General features: G+C 43.6%; 1 protein-coding gene across 3 annotated transcripts in view; it reads right to left on the reverse strand.

The window, feature by feature from the left end:
• The window catches only part of spata5 (spermatogenesis associated 5), a 496,065-nt gene that overhangs the window by 434,540 nt on the left and 43,092 nt on the right, over nucleotides 1-18,433 (reverse strand). For all 3 annotated transcript variants that reach the window (XM_041196527.1, XM_041196518.1, XM_041196509.1), the window contains one exon: nucleotides 5,870-6,125. In XM_041196527.1, coding sequence (XP_041052461.1) covers nucleotides 5,870-6,125 — 256 coding nt within the window. The remainder of the gene's footprint in view (nucleotides 1-5,869; nucleotides 6,126-18,433) is intronic.

Consider the following 18,433-nt stretch of genomic DNA (forward strand, 5'->3'; position numbering starts at 1 on the left):
CGATCATCCCAGTAGATGGCAGTCTACCCACAATATACCAGTTGTCATTACAAAAAAGATAGATTTTCTAGATTCCCCAGACAACCTCTCTCCATTAACTGTATCAATTCTCTTCATGGTTTTGAAAATTGAGCTCATCTCAATCTGATCTTAATGTCAGTATTAAGCACTCCCAGACCAGGTGTAGCCTCATAGAGAAAGGCTCCAACAATGCACTTATACAACAGTCATAAGAGTACATCTCCAACGACACCAGTGTGAATTTTTCCAATTCCCACACTAGTCACCATGTGACTTCAGAGAGACTGCCAATGTTCATGCCAATTAGTGTTAAACTGGTGCTATGTGCCCAATAGGAACTAGAAATAAGATTATCCAAATGCATTTTACACAAGACAGCAAACAAAGGAGACTCTTATTCCGTTAGTCTGGGTTGGATTCAAATCTGGGTTGGAGGTGAAAGGCCAATGGTTAACCTAATGCACCACCCAGTCTCCATAAATTTTCCTTTCCTAATGAGTTCCTTTTGACACTCTTTATTACTCACCTCACAACTCTGGGGCAAATTCTTATTCACCACCAGGAAATCTTTTTGTTTCTACATTATTTGAATGGGAACATTTTAGGGATAGAATATAAAATGAAGAAAAATAAGGAGTCGCATGTTAAGGACCAATAGTTTTGTTCTGAGCTTCATATTGAGAGTGGGAAGATGGTGAATTTCTTCAGCTCTCATTGTGCCCACTAATTGAGGCATCCTTTGTTATGGATGGTAAGAATAGATAATCAAATCTACCTCATCGGACCTTATTGTGCCCCTAACATGAAGAACAAAAGATGAAGCATAAAAGGCCAACCTACACACGACCTACCATCATCACTACTGAATCAGTCTATGAATCAAAGTTTGCAGAGATAAAAAAAAACTAAAGACATTCTTTGGATTTAAGTAATGAATTGCTGCCAATATGTGTAATGGAAGAGGTGGCCCTGAACTTTTACTGATGGCAACAGTGTTTCCATCTCCGAAACACACTGCATGAAATGTAATGGTTTACACATCTACCACGACAAAAACGAATATCAGCAGCTTTTAATTATAGAATGGATAAAAGGTTCTATCACTGTAGATAGGTTGGTTTTCATCAACTGTGCTGGTGTCGGAAGCCACAGACAGCTCATTTGACACTGTGGACAACAGTATGGCACCACTCCACCAGTCTATTATCCTTCTGTACAGCAGTGCTGAGCAAAAAGGGAGCCTGGCATATTCACATTTATAGCACAAGCATGGTAGCAAACAGCTTGTTTCCACTCTTATACAACCCATTGCCCAATCACACAACATAGGAGCAATAAAGTTGCAAACTTGTGAAAATGTTTCGGTCACCAGTTCCCAAACTGCGCTGACAGCATTTCCTGCAATGCTACTTACTGCAGGCAGTCAAAATGCTGAACTGTAGTTAATAATGGTTGTATATTGACAACTGTAGGGAGAGGCAATATCAGAAGCAATCTTGTGAGCCAATCTTGTGAGCAACGCCTGAGAGATGAGGTAGATTTATCAGTTGTTACTATTACTTACCAACGCTGAATACATCTGTACTAAATTAATCTCCATAACAATGCAAACATTACAAATGCAGCAGAATTTAGCACTAGCATGTCAAGCACTTGTATGTGTTCAGTGCTAGTGCCAGTCAAAAAATGTAATAATGATCACACAGCATGTCAGCTGTGGCTCAGTTGATAGCACACTCATTTCTGAACCTCACAGTTTGCGGTTGAATTCCACTCCAGGGCTTGAGCACAAAAATCAAGACTGACACTCGAGTGCAGTACAGAGGAAGCATTGCACTGTTGAAGGTGCTGTCTTTTGGGTGTTAAACCATGGCCCCATCTGCCTTCTCAGCCTGGACGTGAAAGATCCCATGATGCTATTTCAAAGTACAGCAGGGGAGTCATCCCCGGTGTCCTGGCCAATATTTATCCCTCAATCAACATCACAAAAATAGATAATCTGGTCATTATCACATTTCTGTTTGAGAGAGTTTGCTCTATGCAAATCAGCTACCAGACTCTCTACAGTACAACAGTGACTACACTTTGAAAAGTACTTCATTAAAGTTGTAATGGCTGTAAAGCACTTTGAGATGTCCGGTGACCATGAAAAATGTTACATAAATGCAAGTCTTTCTTTTTTTTTGGAATTCCATAGGTGAAGAGACAGTGATTGCCCTTGTCATCAAGGCAGTATTCAACCATATATAACATCAAGGACCACCAGCAAATTTGAAGTCAGAGGGAATCGGAGGAAAACTCTCCACTGGTTAGTGTCAGGCCTAGCACAAAGGAAGATGGTTGTGGTTGTTGGAGGTCAATCATCTCAGTTCCAGGACATCACTGCAGGAGTTCCTCAGGGTAGTGTCCTTGGTCCACCCAACTTTAACTGCTTCAGCCATGACCTTCGCTCCATCATAAGGTCGGAAGAGGGGATGTTTGTTGATGATTGCACAGTGTTCAGTACCATTCATGACTCCTCAGATATTGAAGCAGTCCAACCCATATGCAGCAAAACCTGGACAACCTTCATTTTTGGGCTGATAAGTCACAAGTACCATTCACGCCACAGTTTCCAGGCAATGACCATCTTCAATGAAAGAGAATCTAACCATTGATGCTTGACTTTCAACAGCACTACCATTGCTGAATCCCCCACCAACAACATCGTGGAGTTACCATTGATCAGAAACTGAACTGGACCAGCCACACAGGTACTGTGACTACAAGAGCAGGTCAGAGACTGGAAATTCTGTGGTAAGTAACTCACCTCCTGACTCCTCAAATTCTATCCAACATCTACAAGGCACAAGTGGGCACTGTGATGAAATACTCTCCTCTCTCCTGGATGAGTGCAGCTCCCACAACACTCAAGACAAAGCAGCTCACTTGATCGGCACTATCCTAAACATTCTCTCCAACTATCACCGGGGCAGTGACTGCAGTGCGTACCTTCAGCAAGATGCACTGCAGCCAAGTCACCTTTGACAGCACCTTCAAAGCCAGCAACCTCTGCCACCTAGCAGAACAAGGGCAGTTCACACATGGAAACACCACCATCTGCAAGTTCCACTCCAAGCCACATACCATCGTGTCTTGGAACCAAATCACCGTTCCTTCACTTTGGCTGGGTCGAAATGCTGGAACTCTCTTCCTAACAGCACTGCGGGCATGTCCACACCAGGTGACTTGCAATGGTTCAAGGAGGAGGCCCACAACCACCACCTTCAAGGGCAGTTAGGATGGGCAACAAAGGTTTATCTTGCTAACGACTCTTGCATCTCATGAACAAATAAAAAAAGTCAACATTTTACCAGTGGAAGGATAGCAAGAATATGCTCTGTCACAGCCATTTTTTCCAGAGAAGATTTTTGAAAACGCTTTTACCAATGCAATTATTTAGCAATTTGCTTTTCAGCAGGATTCTCCCTAAATATGATGGGGAGGGTGTGCGGCATCCAGGGATATCCTGTGCATGTCAGACAAAACAAAAATGGTACTGCAGAGCTTCTCCTGATGAACCGTTGGGTAAATATACTGCTCGATGTGGCGAATTCAAAGTAAGAAACTTTCCACTGGGTGGCCAGTCTGGGATTAGGGAACATAGCCTAAAAATTAAAACCATGCCTTTCAGGATGAAGGGTGGTAGAAATTTGGAGCATTCTTCCAAAAATGGCAGTTAATGTTGGGTCAATTTTTAATTTTAAATCTGTGATTGACAAACTTTTTTGTTAACCAAAGATATTACAGGGATGTTGGTCAAAGGCAGGTCACAGATCATCATAATCTCATTGAATGGCAGAACAATCCTGAGGGGCTACTCCCATGATTTGTCATATTTAGCTGATCTCACCTGGGCCAGTGACAGTAATAATTGACACTTTCTCCTACCTAGCCCCTGAATATAAGTTTTACAAATTGAACCAGTGTTCCTGTTCATTGTCCAGTGACATTTGCTGTAAAGTGCCTATATATATAGGCTTCAGTGAGAGGAGGGTCAAACTCTATCATGGGTTTTCTCATGATAAAACAGCCTGTCAACACTCACTGTTTAGGCTCACATATAAAAACTAACCACTGGGCAAGTCACTGGATGGTGGTTGGCAACCACAGAGCCATCTCCTAGGAAAGGGGGGGGGGGAGAAAATTGAGGCTGGGGAGAAATCAATATTTTCATTTCAAACACCTATTTTGACTGTTTGTATTAAACCAGGCCCTTTTGTGGTTTTGTTTGTAAGTGGAACATTGAGTATGATATTGATGGACTTGCTATTAACCTAAAATTAAAATACAGATTGTTTAAAAACAATCCCTCCACATTATTCTATGTTTTCTGTTAATTAGTAAGTGTAGAATATATTTACTATTCAGATAACCAGTACCTCTAAAGACGTTAAAATGCAGCAGCTAATGGAGGGATTTTAACACAATATAAGGCAACAGTCCATAATCCTAAACCACCACAATTTGCATTCTTATCTATTCAACAGGAAGCTACAATGCACGGTGACATGGAATTTACTATCTGTTACGTCAGAGGCATTACCTAGAGGTTGAAGCTGAAGAAAAGCCATTGAAACTGCTGACCTATGGCAGCCACAAGGATACCACAAGCAACAAAGTATTTTCAAGAGGAAACTTTAAAGTTCAGTTTTCTGCAGCAGCGAGGTGCAGAGAGTCAGTCCTCCAAGCCATGGGACCATTGATGCCAGTCGCACTACAATGGGTAAAAGCTCAGCAGAAGTCATGCGTTTCTCTACAGACAGTGAAAAAAACTCCAGAGATGACCATGGACCACTGTCACACACCACAATGCAGCAGCCTGAGAACAGGTCACCCACCCTCTTTTCTAAGAAAAATATAAATTAATAAGCTCAAAAATAAATCACTTTTTCCCCCCCCAAGTCACTGTTGTTTTTTTTTTGAAAATAGGAAAGCATCATTTTTCTAAACCTGGCCACTGCAGTAGAAGACATCAACAAAGCTGCAGCAAGTGGGCCAAATTTCAGTCCTCAGCCAATGTGGCACCTGAGGAAAATAAACTTTAAAATTTCATCTTAAAGCAGCTTTGCTCAGTGTCACTAATCAATAGTTTCAAGGCTCATTCCTTCGCCTTAACCTCAGCGAAAACTGCGCCTGGGATTATTTTTAACAAATTATTTTGTTGCCAAATTCATTTCTTTCTGTACTATGATTTTAAGCAGAGCAGAGTTGGATAACTAAGTTCTCCTAAATATCATAACCTCCATTTTGTTTCCGTCTTTCACAGTTGTAACACCAACTTCGGAAAAGTACAGGTGTCATTCACATTTATTTGCAAGAATTAGCAGTAACTGGCTGAACACAACAGCATTTCTCCAAGTTATATGGATGGAGTTCTACACTTGGTACCTTGTAGCTGGATATTAAAAGTGATACCAGAACAAACCAAGCGTGACTATTCCTGTATTTTACACTTCCCTGCCCCCACCATTCTCTGTGGAGAGGTTTGCAGGAGCTCTTGATTTGCATAAAAGCATGAGAAAACCAACATTCTGTTGCCTAATACACAGTATTGGACATTGCATAAGAGCTCTCAGTGTCAAATACTTGCAATGTGACATGCAATGAAATAACATTTCAATGCAAAACATTTATTTTTATATAATGGATAAAGTGAATGCAGTTCACTGTTTTTCTTTAGCAGGTTAACTCCTCAAGGGGCGTCAGTTAAAATGTAGCTTACTTATTATTTTGGTGGTACCACCTCATGTTCACCACAAGATGGTGCAACAACAAAAACCAGACCAATAGAGTCCAAAGGAGTTACCTGCTTCCTTGCAGACTGCTGCCAGATCTGCTCCAACATACCCGTGAGCCCCATTTGCAAGCTGTGTCAGCTCCACCTCCGTTAACAAGGTGGGAACATTTTTTAGAAACTTCTTCAAAATATCTGCACGGTCTTCAGCATTAGGGATACCAATCTCTACTTCTTTATCAAATCGTCCAGGTCTCCGAAGTGCTGGATCCAAGGCATGAGGTCGATTCGTGGCTCCAAGGACCAAAAGTTGTCCTCGACTTCCTTCCTAAAGAAGGAAATCACATTTCATCAATACCTATTTCACTACACCCGCTTCCTTGCTCAAGGTTCCTCCAGGCCAGTGCTTGCCATTTAAAAAGGTTCCTCAAAATTCAAACTTTAGAGATAACCACCAATAGCTCGGTGCTACAGAGAGTCAGAATTGTCACAATCCCAGCTGATGTTACTACTGGAGAAGCCAGATTCTGAAGGGGAAACTGGTTTGATAGATCTTAACTTTTTTTTCAAAATTGTGGAAGGAAGTTACTGAACAAGTTCACGGGAGTCTGACAAACTGTTAACACAAAAAAAAAGATATTTATTAAACAATAAAAATGAACTATATTACACCAGACAGAAAGGTTGGAAAGATCTCACTAAAAACACAAGAAAATGATTCAAATATTCACTATTCTTTCACCCCAGCTATATCTTTATAGGCATATATAAAATTCAAAAAGATAAAATAATTTACAATATATATCTTATGCTTTATTACTCAGGATAAGTATGAGGTACATGTGAATTAACAGGCAAAACTGTGGTCAAACACATCACACTCCAAAGTAAATGACAGATGCAACCAAAGCAGATTCTATGGATTTCTCAACAACCCACCCAGAGGCTTGTCACACCATGAGCCAACCAGCCTCACTGAAACTCTGTCTTTGACACATTTGAAGAACTCGCCTTGGAATTCTCTCTAAAAGTCGCTCCCATTCAGAGGCTTCCACAAGGACCCACTTCCAGGGGTTTCAATCCTGCCTTCTGAGACTCCTTTCCCCTGGATCTCCGAGTACACTCAAGCTTCACCTTCCAAGCACACTCTTAGATCTTCGGCTGTGCCAAGCAGAACACCATACTCCAAAAGGGTACCTCTGCCCTTACAACTCGCAGCAACCTTCGGCTGCCCTCTCAGGTCTTCTGGGCTTCTCTCGAGCCCGTTTTACATCAAGTTTGCTCCCTGCAGCTTTTTCTTTAACTTGGGGCCTTTTTCTCTGCTCCTGTCATTTATCTTGACTCAATGGGATCTCTCTCTGAGCCCTGTCTTTGTCCCTGCCTGGGACTTTCTTCTGGGGCCTCTTTCAGTCCCACTCACTGGTTTAGGACTTTCTCCCTGTCCCCCTCCCAGTATTCTGCTTCCTGAGCACCTTCCCTCGAATGGCGCTCTGGTTCCAGGTCACCTGATCTGCAGTTTTGTGCTATTTCACTTGTTTGCTTCCTTTCTTTCTGCGCATGTTTGCAATGCCAGTTCGCGGCCTAAAGACATTTTAAAAACCAGAAATGCGCATGTGCCGTCATTTTTCACCCAGCACATGCACAGAAGGCCTGAAGCTCACTGGAAACTGAAGCTCCTGGTGTCTGACTTTAAATCAAGGTAAGTATTTGTGTTTTGTGTTTCGTCATACAATATTTATAGTCAGTGACTTGATTACCTCTCTGCAACCTTTGCTCTCTTATATGTTATAACATCAATTCACAAAGGTTCCACACAGTTGCATCATTTTCTAACAGTTTGGAAATCAACTATTCTAAATGTTTTCAAAATAAATTATTCCAAACCATTTTTATAATTTGTGTCCACAATAAGGAAAATGGAAATTGTTAAATTATTAGTGGTGAAAAATTTCATAACTCACACTGCATCATAATCTGAACATCCATATTTCAATAAAGAATATGCATTAAAGACACAGCTGGGAGAGAGGCTGCAGTGGGTCACACAGTTACCTTCACAGGATTTTGATTAACATGTGAGAGAAGAGTGTATGTCACTTTGACTATACACATCTCTATAATATGCCGCAAGCACACATATTCAGCATGTTTTACAGGTTATGCTTTCATCAGTCTTCAATTTTGATAATATTATGGGGGAGTTGGATAACTCAGACAGTAACTCCTGGATTTCCATGAAGATGCCAGGAGTTGCTGTCCCATTAATGCCATAACTGCAAGCACTGATAGCCTCACTGCTATTATTACAGTAAAATTCAGTCCCACAGCTCTAAGATATTATGCAGTGAAAATAAAAGACTCTAAAAAATAAAAGGACTAAAATGATCATGTAGAGTCTATCAAAATAAAAAGTTTTCTAAATTTAGAGAGTGACTCTGGAATGAGAAAATTACATAGTTCCACAATTTCATCTTTTATTAAATATCTTCTAAAATAAAGCACCATAAATAATTTTCACAGAAAAGCCAAATATGTTTAAAACTCAAATTGTATTTGTTTTCATGGTACTAGAATCATGAGCTAAGATCCCAGGCTTAACAAATATAATGGGCAATTTCCCAATAGCTTATGCCAAAGTCCAAAAAAAGAGCACACTGGCAGGGTGTCTATGCCAGCAAGTTCGGGGTGGGGGGTGGGGGGTGGGGGGGGGTGGGGGGGTGGCGGCGGTAAGAGAGCAGACAGAGAGTTACAGGCCATTCTCATCAAAAACAGATGAGAACTGAATGAAAATATTCTAATAACATGTAAATAAAAATGGATGCAATTTTTCATGACTCAAATGCTAATTTCTCATGCATTGATACTAAAGATTGCTATATGTGAAATTGACATTTAAAGGGGAGCTGCCCTTTATCATTAGGACTGGCCACAGTCTGTGGAGCAGCATTCTTTTGGCCCTACTTTATTTTCATAGCATTTGTGTAAAGAGTTTTGGTACTGCCATTTTCAACTGCTGCAATTTAAATCTGAGCATGCGTATATCATCTGCGTTATTTAGAGGAAGAAGAGGAAAGCAGGAGGTATACCAAGCACCTGAGGTCATTTCATAACCACCATTACCCAAGAATGTAATATATATCCAGAAGTACACATATATACCCAGAGACACTCAATATATATACCCAGAGGCACACAATATATACCCAGAGGCACACAATATATACCCAGAGGCACACAATATATACCCAGAGGCAAACAATATATACCCAGAGGCACACAATATATACCCAGAGGCACACAGCACATACCCAGAGGCACACAACACATACCCAGAGGCCCACAATAAATACCTAGAGGCACACTTAATCTGCAGTTTTCTGAGGAACTATATCTCCATAGACTCTGTTTGGTGAGAGAAGCTGTGGCAGAGTTTAACCCACTCTACGACACAGCATCCAGCTAACCTCTCCCACAGGCACAATATTGCCAACAGCTGTCAAGGTCACAACAGCAGTTAACTTTCATACCCAGGCTAATTCTGACAGGCTGTAGAGAACATCAGCAACAGTCGATCAATTCTCAGCACAAAGACAAATCAAGCAGGTGACCAATGCTGTTGCTTACTCTGGCATCATCTTTCCCATGGATAACTGTTGGCAGCACAATAGGATACTAGACTTTTTTCCAAATAACAGGGCTCTTTAAAGTGCAGAGCATCACTGAAAGCCCCCAAGTGTCTGTGAATGGCTGTTGCACACAATAGTTTTACGTTGATAAACCACAACATCCAGATCTCTGTGAGCATCAGTGTAGGGTAATGCAGGTAAATGCCTGCATCCCAGGCAATCACAACAGTCTTTATTTTATGGTGTTCTGGTGTAGCCTCTTTATCTGATGTACTAAAACAATTCAAAAATGCTTCCTAGGAGACCCCTCAAGGCCTGGCTTCTAAGACCTTGAACAGCTACTGTATATATTGTTTGCCTCTGGGTATATATTGTGTGCCTCTGGGTATATATTGTGTGCCTCTGGGTATATATTGTGTGCCTCTGGGTATATATATTGAGTGTCTCTGGGTATATATGCATGCCTCTGGATATAGATTACATTCTTGGGTAATGGTGGTTATGAAATGACCTCAGGTGCTTGGTATACCTCCTGCTTTCCTCTTCTTCCTCTAAATAACGCAGATGATATACGCATGCTCAGATTTAAATTGCAGCAGTTGAAAATGGCAGTGCCAAAACTCTTTACACAAATGCTATGAAAATAAAGTAGGGCCAAAAGAATGCTGCTCCACAGACTGTGGCCAGTCCTAATGATAAAGGGCAGCTCCCCTTTAAATGTCAATTTCACATATAGCAATCTTTAGTATCAATGCATGAGAAATTAGCATTTGAGTCATGAAAAATTGCATCCATTTTTATTTACATGTTATTAGAATATTTTCATTCAGTTCTCATCTGTTTTTGGTGAGAATGACCTGTAACTCTCTGTCTGCTCTCTTACCCACTGCCCCACCCACCCCCCCACCCCCAACCCCCCCCCCCCACCCCCCACCCCGAACTTGCTGGCATAGACACCCTGCCAATGTGCTCTTTTCTTGGACTTTGGCATAAGCTATTGGGAAATTGCCCATTATATTTGTTAAGCCTGGGATCTTAGCTCATGATTCTAGTACCATGAAAACAAATACAATTTGAGTTTTAAACGTATTTGGCTTTTCTGTGAAAATTATTTATGGTGCTTTATTTTAGTAGATATATAATAAAAGATGAAATTGTGAAACACAGATAGTAAGAAGCACGCAGCCAAAATCATTGTGGAGTACATTACAACATCTTGAAACACGATTAAGATGCCTTGCAATATCAAAGTGTATTCAAAAAATTGTCCAGCGAAAGTCTCAAAGAACATAGTGATTTGTTGCATGGCTCTACAACTTCATAATCCAAATGCATATAATGATGAAACACCTGGAGGAGGAGAAGGACAACTAAATGCAGCAAGGAGGTAACCAAAATGAACAGGAGGAGACAAATGTTGTTATGGCTAAAGCTGCTATTTATCAACTGCTGGCATTGTACAACAGGTCAGAACTGCTCCTGAAATCCCACTCACCACATCACCTTTACCTAAGTTGCCTTAAGCTCCAACTAAACTACCAAGGGTCCCCCATTACACCTGCTGATATACTATTCAATACCATAGCATGGGCACACTCTTAAGTGTGTACGTCAGTGCTCTGAAACTTAGCCAGGCATCAGACTGGTAAATGGGCATTGTGGTCAGTGATAACATCCTGGGAGCTGGGTGCTTGCAAGGACAAGAGTGAGTAGTATTGAACACTGTCAGCTACTGACCATTCTGTCCTTGCACAATGTTTGATATTTATCTAGAGAAAAAAGAAAAAAAGACTTGCAGATATATACGTATATTGTGTTTTTCACAACCTCAGGACATCTTTACAGCCAATGAGGTACTTTTTTTTTGAAGTGTAGTCACTGTTGTAATGTAGGAAACACAGCAGCTAATATACATATATCAAGTTCCCAAACACAGCAATGTGATACTGACCAGATAATCATTTTTTTTATGTTGATAAATATTGGACAGGAGACACTAGGGACAACTCCTCTGCTCTTCTTCAAAATAACAGCATTGGATCTTTTACATCCACCCAAGCTGGCAGATGGAGACTCGGTCTAACGTCTCATCTGAAAGAAGTCACTTCCGACAGTGCAGTGCTCCCTCAGTACTGCATGGAAGTGTCAGTCTTGTTTCTTTTATATTCCAAGCCCTGGTGTGGGATTTGAACTCAGAATCTTGTGACTCGGAAGCAAGAGTGCTACCAACTGAGCCACGTTGACACAAAAAAATAAATTCTGTTGCTGTCATTATGGTAATCCTTGATCTATAGTACAGAGCAGAATGAAATTTGAAATTTGCTTTTGTGCCAATGAGTAAGATTAAAAAGAACAGCACTTTAAATAAGAGCCAGAAATTCATTTGCAGTGCAAAACCAAGTTCCAGCAGATAAGCCTTCCATTAGAGGCGCAACGTCAGAAAAGTACACTTCAGTGCAGAAGACAAGGCTTGTGTTTGTGAACAGCTACAGCCAGAAGTTCTGAGTGGATGTTTCATCTCAGCCTCCTCCTGAGTTCTTCGTCATCACAGAGCCCAATCTTCAGCCAATTCAATTCAGTCTATCTCTTATTAAGAAACAGCTGAAGAAATTGGATACAGAAAAGGCTATGGGCCTTGACAATATCCTGGCAGTAGTACTGAAGACTTGTGCTCCATATCTAGCAGTGCCCTTAGCCAAGCTATTCCAGTACAACTACAACACTGGCATCGACCCGACAATGTGCAAAATTACCCAGGTATGCCCTCTCCACATAAAGCAAGACAAATCCAATCCAAGCAATTACTGCTCCTTCAGCCTGTTTTCAATCATCAGCAAAGTGATGGAAGGTGCTGTCAAGCGGCACTTTCTCACCAATAACCTGTCACTGAGGACCACTAGGCTCCTGGCCTCACTAAAGCCTTGGTCTAAACATGGACAAAAGTGCTAAATTCCAGGGGTGAAGGTGAGAGTGACTGCCTTTTTACAGCAAGGCAGCATTTGATCAAGTGTGGCATCAAAGACCTCTAGCAAAATTGAAGTTAATGGGAATAAGGGGTAAAACTCTCCACAAGCTGGAGTCAGGCTTAGCACAAAAGAAGATGGTTGTGATTGTTGGAAGCTAATCATCTCAGTCCCAGGGCATCACTGCAGGAGTTCCCCAGGGTAGTGTCCTAGGCTCAACTACCTTCAATTGCCTCACAAATGACCTTTCAAGGTCAGAATTAGGGATGTTCGCTGGTGACTGCACAATATTCAGTTCCATTCGCAACTCCTCAGGTAATGAACCCATCTGTGCCCACATGCAACGAGACCAGTACAACCTTTAGGCTTGGGCTCTAAGTAGCAAGTGTTATGAGATCCAGGCTTAACTTCTCATGCGGCAGGGTCCAGGAACTCCAAGTCCTAACAGGCTTCGGGAGTTTCGCGCATGCACGAGTTGGGAGTGACATTTTTGTAATTCTTCAAGCCAAGGATGAGTCCAGTGCACCTTCGCTAAAAGAAAATGGTGCAAAAATGGGGTCATGTGACCCAGGAGCTGAGCACCAGAATTAGAGGGCGGAATCTTTTGTGCCCATTGGCGTCGGGCATCATAGTGGGTATGAGTGGACAATATGGCAAGGTCAAAAATCGGTTTCACGCCGTTGTAAAACCAGTTTGCAATCGTCTGCTCTACCCGTCAATAGCCAGCCACATGTCCCACCGCCGCATGTCGGGAACCTCATTTTCATACATCTGCATATAGCTCTGCTCACCGGAATCATCTCCCCACGTCAAATTTACCGCCCACGTCGACGGGAAAACACGCTGATGCAGAACACGTCTTGACAATTGTGACGTGCAGAAGTTGGGGCTTACCATCAGGACCTTGCTCACATCATGGACATCCAAGGAGCAGAAGATGCTGGAGCCCGACAGCAACCAGGCTCCTGGAGGAAAGTGCATCGCATGCTGGCTGGATTCTGATGGACAAATGCTGTCAGACCTGCTGAGTTTTTCCAGGTATTTTTGTTTTGGATTTCCAGCATCTGCAGTTTTTTGCTTTCATCCATAGTGCTATTAGGGACGGAGTTGCAGGATTTTGACCGAATGATAGTGAAAGAATGGCACTATATTTCCATGTCAAGATTGTGTGTGGCTTGGAGGGGAACTTGCAGGTGGTGGTATTCCCATGCTTCTGCTGCCCTTGTTCTTCTGGGTTGTAGTCATGGGTTTGCATGATGCTGTTGAAGGAGTTTTGTGTGTTGCTGCAGTGCATCTTGTAGATGGTACACATTGCTACCATGGTGTGCTGGTGTTGGAGGGATTGAATGTTAAAGGGGTGAATGGGGCACCAATCAAAGCCAGCTGCTTTGTCCTGGATGGCATTGAGTTTCTTGAGCATTGTTGGAGCTGCATTCATCCAGCTAAGTGGAGAGTATCCCATTACACTCCTGACCTTTGCCTTGTCGATGGTTGATGGGCTTTCGGGGTCAGGACGTGAGATACCTGCTGCAGAATTCCCAGTACCATGCTAAAAAAATGAAAGTGAAAGGAGCCTCGTGTTAGACAGGAACAGGTGCTGCATTGGAGTGTGATCAGTGGGTGGACAGAAATGCAGGGCAGCTCAAATGGACAACTGAAAGAGAACCCCAGGCAGCACTGAAAATGCTCAGGACATTGAGATGACTGTGATAAAGGAAGGATGTGTGTGTGGGGGGGACAGTGCTTGCACAAGGCTCCAAAAGGCCCCGCCACACATACACACACGCTCCAGAATCACTCTGGGCTGGCTGCCTGCAACTGAACTGCTAGTGGGGGGGAATGGAGGGGGAGGGCTCGTGAAGCCCATAAATGAAGCTGAAAGAATATATTTTCAGATTATTAAGTGACAAAATGTGATCACCTGTGCAACCCCTTGTGATTGGAAATTCTTAACTTTTCTAGGCTTCCCACTTCTAGGTGCTGCCGCAGCAGGGGTGGAGACAGCCTGTCCAATGGTTGGCCCTATTGCCTCTGATGACTTTGGCGAGGGTTGTCTGAAGAGCCGAGGCTTTGGGGGCCCAATGCTAGCTTTAGCTGTCTCCCTATGGGCCAGCTGCTCCCACTGCGGTGGCAGATGACGTTGAGGGGGGGTCACAGGACAGGCAAAGGGGGTTCAGAGGGAGAGGACAGTCTCTGGGATTCCTGCGTGGATGATCCAGGGTGTCCAGCTGCACTCCTCCTCCCTTCGGGTGTCCGAGGACCCCGGACTGACTCCTTCAAGGGAAGGAGTACCTGAAGGGATATTGAGGTGCCCTGTTTCCCTCTCGCATTGCCACTACAGGAACTCATGCATGAAGTGCAGTTCTGCTGGGCCAGGGTCTCCATGACGTCCATCATTCTTCTCACGGAGACCTTCATACATGCACATGGGCATCACTTCATCAGAGAGCAGGCAGATGCACTCCTGTGACTCGCACGCCATTCTGTTGAGGGCTTCCAACAGCTCTGCATGATGTTGCCCCACCTTCTGCTGACTCTCCAGGATGAGTTGGAAGGCCGAATCCAGAGGCTCATCATCTGACTCAGACTTCACAGATGCCTCTTCCCTAGCAGTTCTGAGTGCCAAGGAGTTTGGCTGAACTTGCCTCTTCCTGCTGCGGACATGTGTCTGTGCGGTGACCACCAGATTGTGAAACCGAGCCTGCTCTAGAGCTAGGTCCCACCGAGGTGTGTCTCTATGCTGGTGGAGGGTATGGGTAAGCATTGTGGTGGGTCTACCAGGCTGCTTATTTCCAGCTCTTCAATGGAGGAGTTGTCCTCTTGGTTGGAAGTGAGGACCTGGATGGAGTTGAGGGGCTGGCCGGCTGAGGGTGTTGGTCACTTGGCAGAGCTCCCTGTGAACCAAAGCAGAGAGGTTTAGTGTATGGAACAGAGTCAAAAGAAGGATAGAGGGCACTCACAGTTGCTTTGAGAGAGGGATGATGTGGTACAGGATCCACATGTGGGTGCCGCCATCCTCACCGTCATCGCAGGCACGGTCCACTCCTCACCAGTCAGCGCGAGAGCATGCTCCCTCACCCTGTTCTGGGACCTCTCCCTGCTGCTGTGAGCATGAAAACAGATAGATTGTGAGCAGGATACATGGCACTGCGTGGAATGTTTGTGTGGTGAGCAGAGCCATGTGAGCCAGAACCAAGGTGCATGAGGATGCAAGCTCAAGAGGGTATCAGCCTGATGGAGATGTGAGGGTGTGTGTGAAAGCCAGTGGTGTTGCTCCTTGAGATGTGAGATCCCTGTGGATGTGTGATGGGCTTGAGTGGGTGAGTTGAAAGTGATGAGAAGAGTGCCTTACTCCGATGGAACAGATAATAGCATTCATCCTCATTCAGCACTGGGTGGCTGTCCTCTTTTGCAGGGTGCTGACCACTGCTGCCACCATCTCCTATGCAGGATTTGTGCCTTTGCCTCGACAGGGGATAGAGGACTTCGCGGTGGGCCGCCACTGCATCCAGTATGCCCTCAAGGGAGGCATCGCTAAATCTGGGAGCAGTATGTTTCCTCCCTTTGGCAGCCATCACTTCACAGCAGTTTCCTATCCCTCGATGAGTTCTTTGTATGACGGCTTTTAAATATGGCACCCGGTTTACTGAAGGCCTGAGGTGACAGTGGAGCGAGTGAATGAGAGGATGCCCTGCCAGTAACCTGGCATGTTTCCCGGGAATGTATGATTAATGAGGTGGGATTGGGATGATATGGTGTGAAAAGCCGCCATTGCAGCCAGCAGGTGAGATGTCTTTTTTCTCGCTGTCTACCGCACTTAGTGCAAGTCTGGGGCAATTCCACCCAGAGAGTCCCAGGCAGGGGACAGGGCAAGGTCTCAGTTAAGAAAGAGGTGCATAAAAAGAGGATCCAAGCAGAAAAAGGGCTGTAGTTGGGAGACTTTAAGTGGTGAGGGCTGAGAAGAAGCCCTGGCAATTGTAGAAGGCTCAGACAAAGCCCTGGCGATTGTAGAAGGTTCAGACGAAGCCCTGGCGATTGAAGGAGGCAGCAGAAGGTCGGTGACTTCATGCTGTGGCCATTGTGGGCAAAGTAACCTTTTTGAGCAGTAGTATTCTGCTTGGTGTGACTGAAGAGCCGAAGTTGTGCTTGTGAGGTAGTGCTGGAGTGCAGACTCAGGAGTCCAGAAGAATGGAATCTCAGGAAACAAGATTGAAACTCTGTGAGATGGGCTGTTGTTGACATTTGGAATTTGGCGTTTGATGTAGAGTTTAGAAACAATTCCAAAGCAAGATCTTCAAAAGTGTACACTGGAATCCTTCCTGAGAGGGACAGAGTTTCAACGAGATTGGTTGACTCACGGTGTTTACTGATGTCTGGGTGGAATCTGTCTTGCTCCCATCTGCCATTTATTGTGCAGTGTGGTGTGTTCAACCATAGTTTGCCTGTTAATAAATCTCACATTAACGCTGAATGTTAGACCATAAGATAGGTATTGTAAATTGTTTTATTTTTCTGACCTTACAAAATTTATTTTTGTTTGTTCAAAATCTTGTTTACTCTCTCAGAAAGTATCTTTGATCTTAAACTTCGTTTACTTTAGACAAAAAGTTACTGGCCCTAACTGGATTGTACCAAGAACTTGAGGATCTGGTCCAGGATCAGAACACAATCTCCAATAAGAGAGAATTTAATCATCTCCTCTTGACATTTAATAGCATTACCATCGCTGAATCCCCACCATCCTTGGAACCACTATTGACTAAAAACTTAACTGCACCAGCCACATAAATACTATGACCACAAAATCAGGTCAGAGGCTGGGAATTCTGCAACAGGTATCTCATGTCCTGACCCCGAAAGCCCATCAACCATCTACAAGGCAAAGGTCAGGAGTGTAATGGGATACTCTCCACTTACCTGGATGAATGCAGCTCCAACAATGCTCAAGAAACTCAATACCATCCAGGACAAAGCAGCTGGCTTTGATTGGTGCCCCATTCACCCCTTTAACATTCAATCCCTCCAACACCAGCACACCATGGTAGCAATGTGTACCATCTACAAGATGCACTGCAGCAACACACAAAACTCCTTCAACAGCATCATGCAAACCCATGACTACAACCAAGAAGAACAAGGGCAGCAGAAGCATGGGAATACCACCACCTGCAAGTTCCCCTCCAAGCCACACACAATCTTGACATGGAAATATAGTGCCATTCCTTCACTATCATTCGGTCAAAATCCTGCAACTCCGTCCCTAATAGCACTATGGATGAAAGCAAAAAACTGCAGATGCTGGAAATCTAAAACAAAAATAAAAATACCTGGAAAAACTCAGCAGGTCTGACAGCATCTGCGGAGGGGAACACAGTTAACGTTTCGAGTCCGTATGACTCTTCAAGAGAACTAAGGAAAAATAGAAAAGAGGTGAAATATAAGCTGGTTTAAGCAGGGGACAGGTAGAGCTGGATAGAGGGCCAATGACAGGTGGAGATAGCCAAAAGATGTCATAGACAAAAGGACGAAGAGATGTTGAAGGTGGTGATATTATCTAAGGAATGTGCTAATAGGTGATATTAAGGGTAGAAAGCAGGACGAGCAAGGTACAGATAGCCCTAGTGGGGGTGGGGTGGGGGGAAGGGATCGAAATGGGCTAAAAGGTAGAGATAAAACAATGGATGAAAATACATTTAAAAATAATGGAAATAGGTGGGAAAAGAAAAATCTATATAAATTATTGGAAAAAAGGGGGATTGGAAAGGGGATGGGGATGGAGGAGAGAGTTCATGATCTAAAGTTGTTGAACTCAATATTCCGTCCGGAAGGCTATAAAGTGCCTAGTCAGAAGATGAGGTGCTGTTCCTCCAGTTAGCGTTGAGCTTCACTGGAACAATGCAGCAGGCCAAGGACGGACATGTAGGCATGAGCGCAGGATGGAGTGTTAAAATGGCAAGCAACAGGGAAGTCTGGGTCATGCTTGCAGACAGACTGAACGTGTTCCGCAAAGCGATCACCCAGTCTGTGGTTGGTCTCTCCAATGTAGA

The sequence above is a fragment of the Carcharodon carcharias genome, chromosome 1 (assembly GCF_017639515.1).
Source record: "Carcharodon carcharias isolate sCarCar2 chromosome 1, sCarCar2.pri, whole genome shotgun sequence".
Lineage (NCBI taxonomy): Eukaryota > Metazoa > Chordata > Chondrichthyes > Lamniformes > Lamnidae > Carcharodon > Carcharodon carcharias.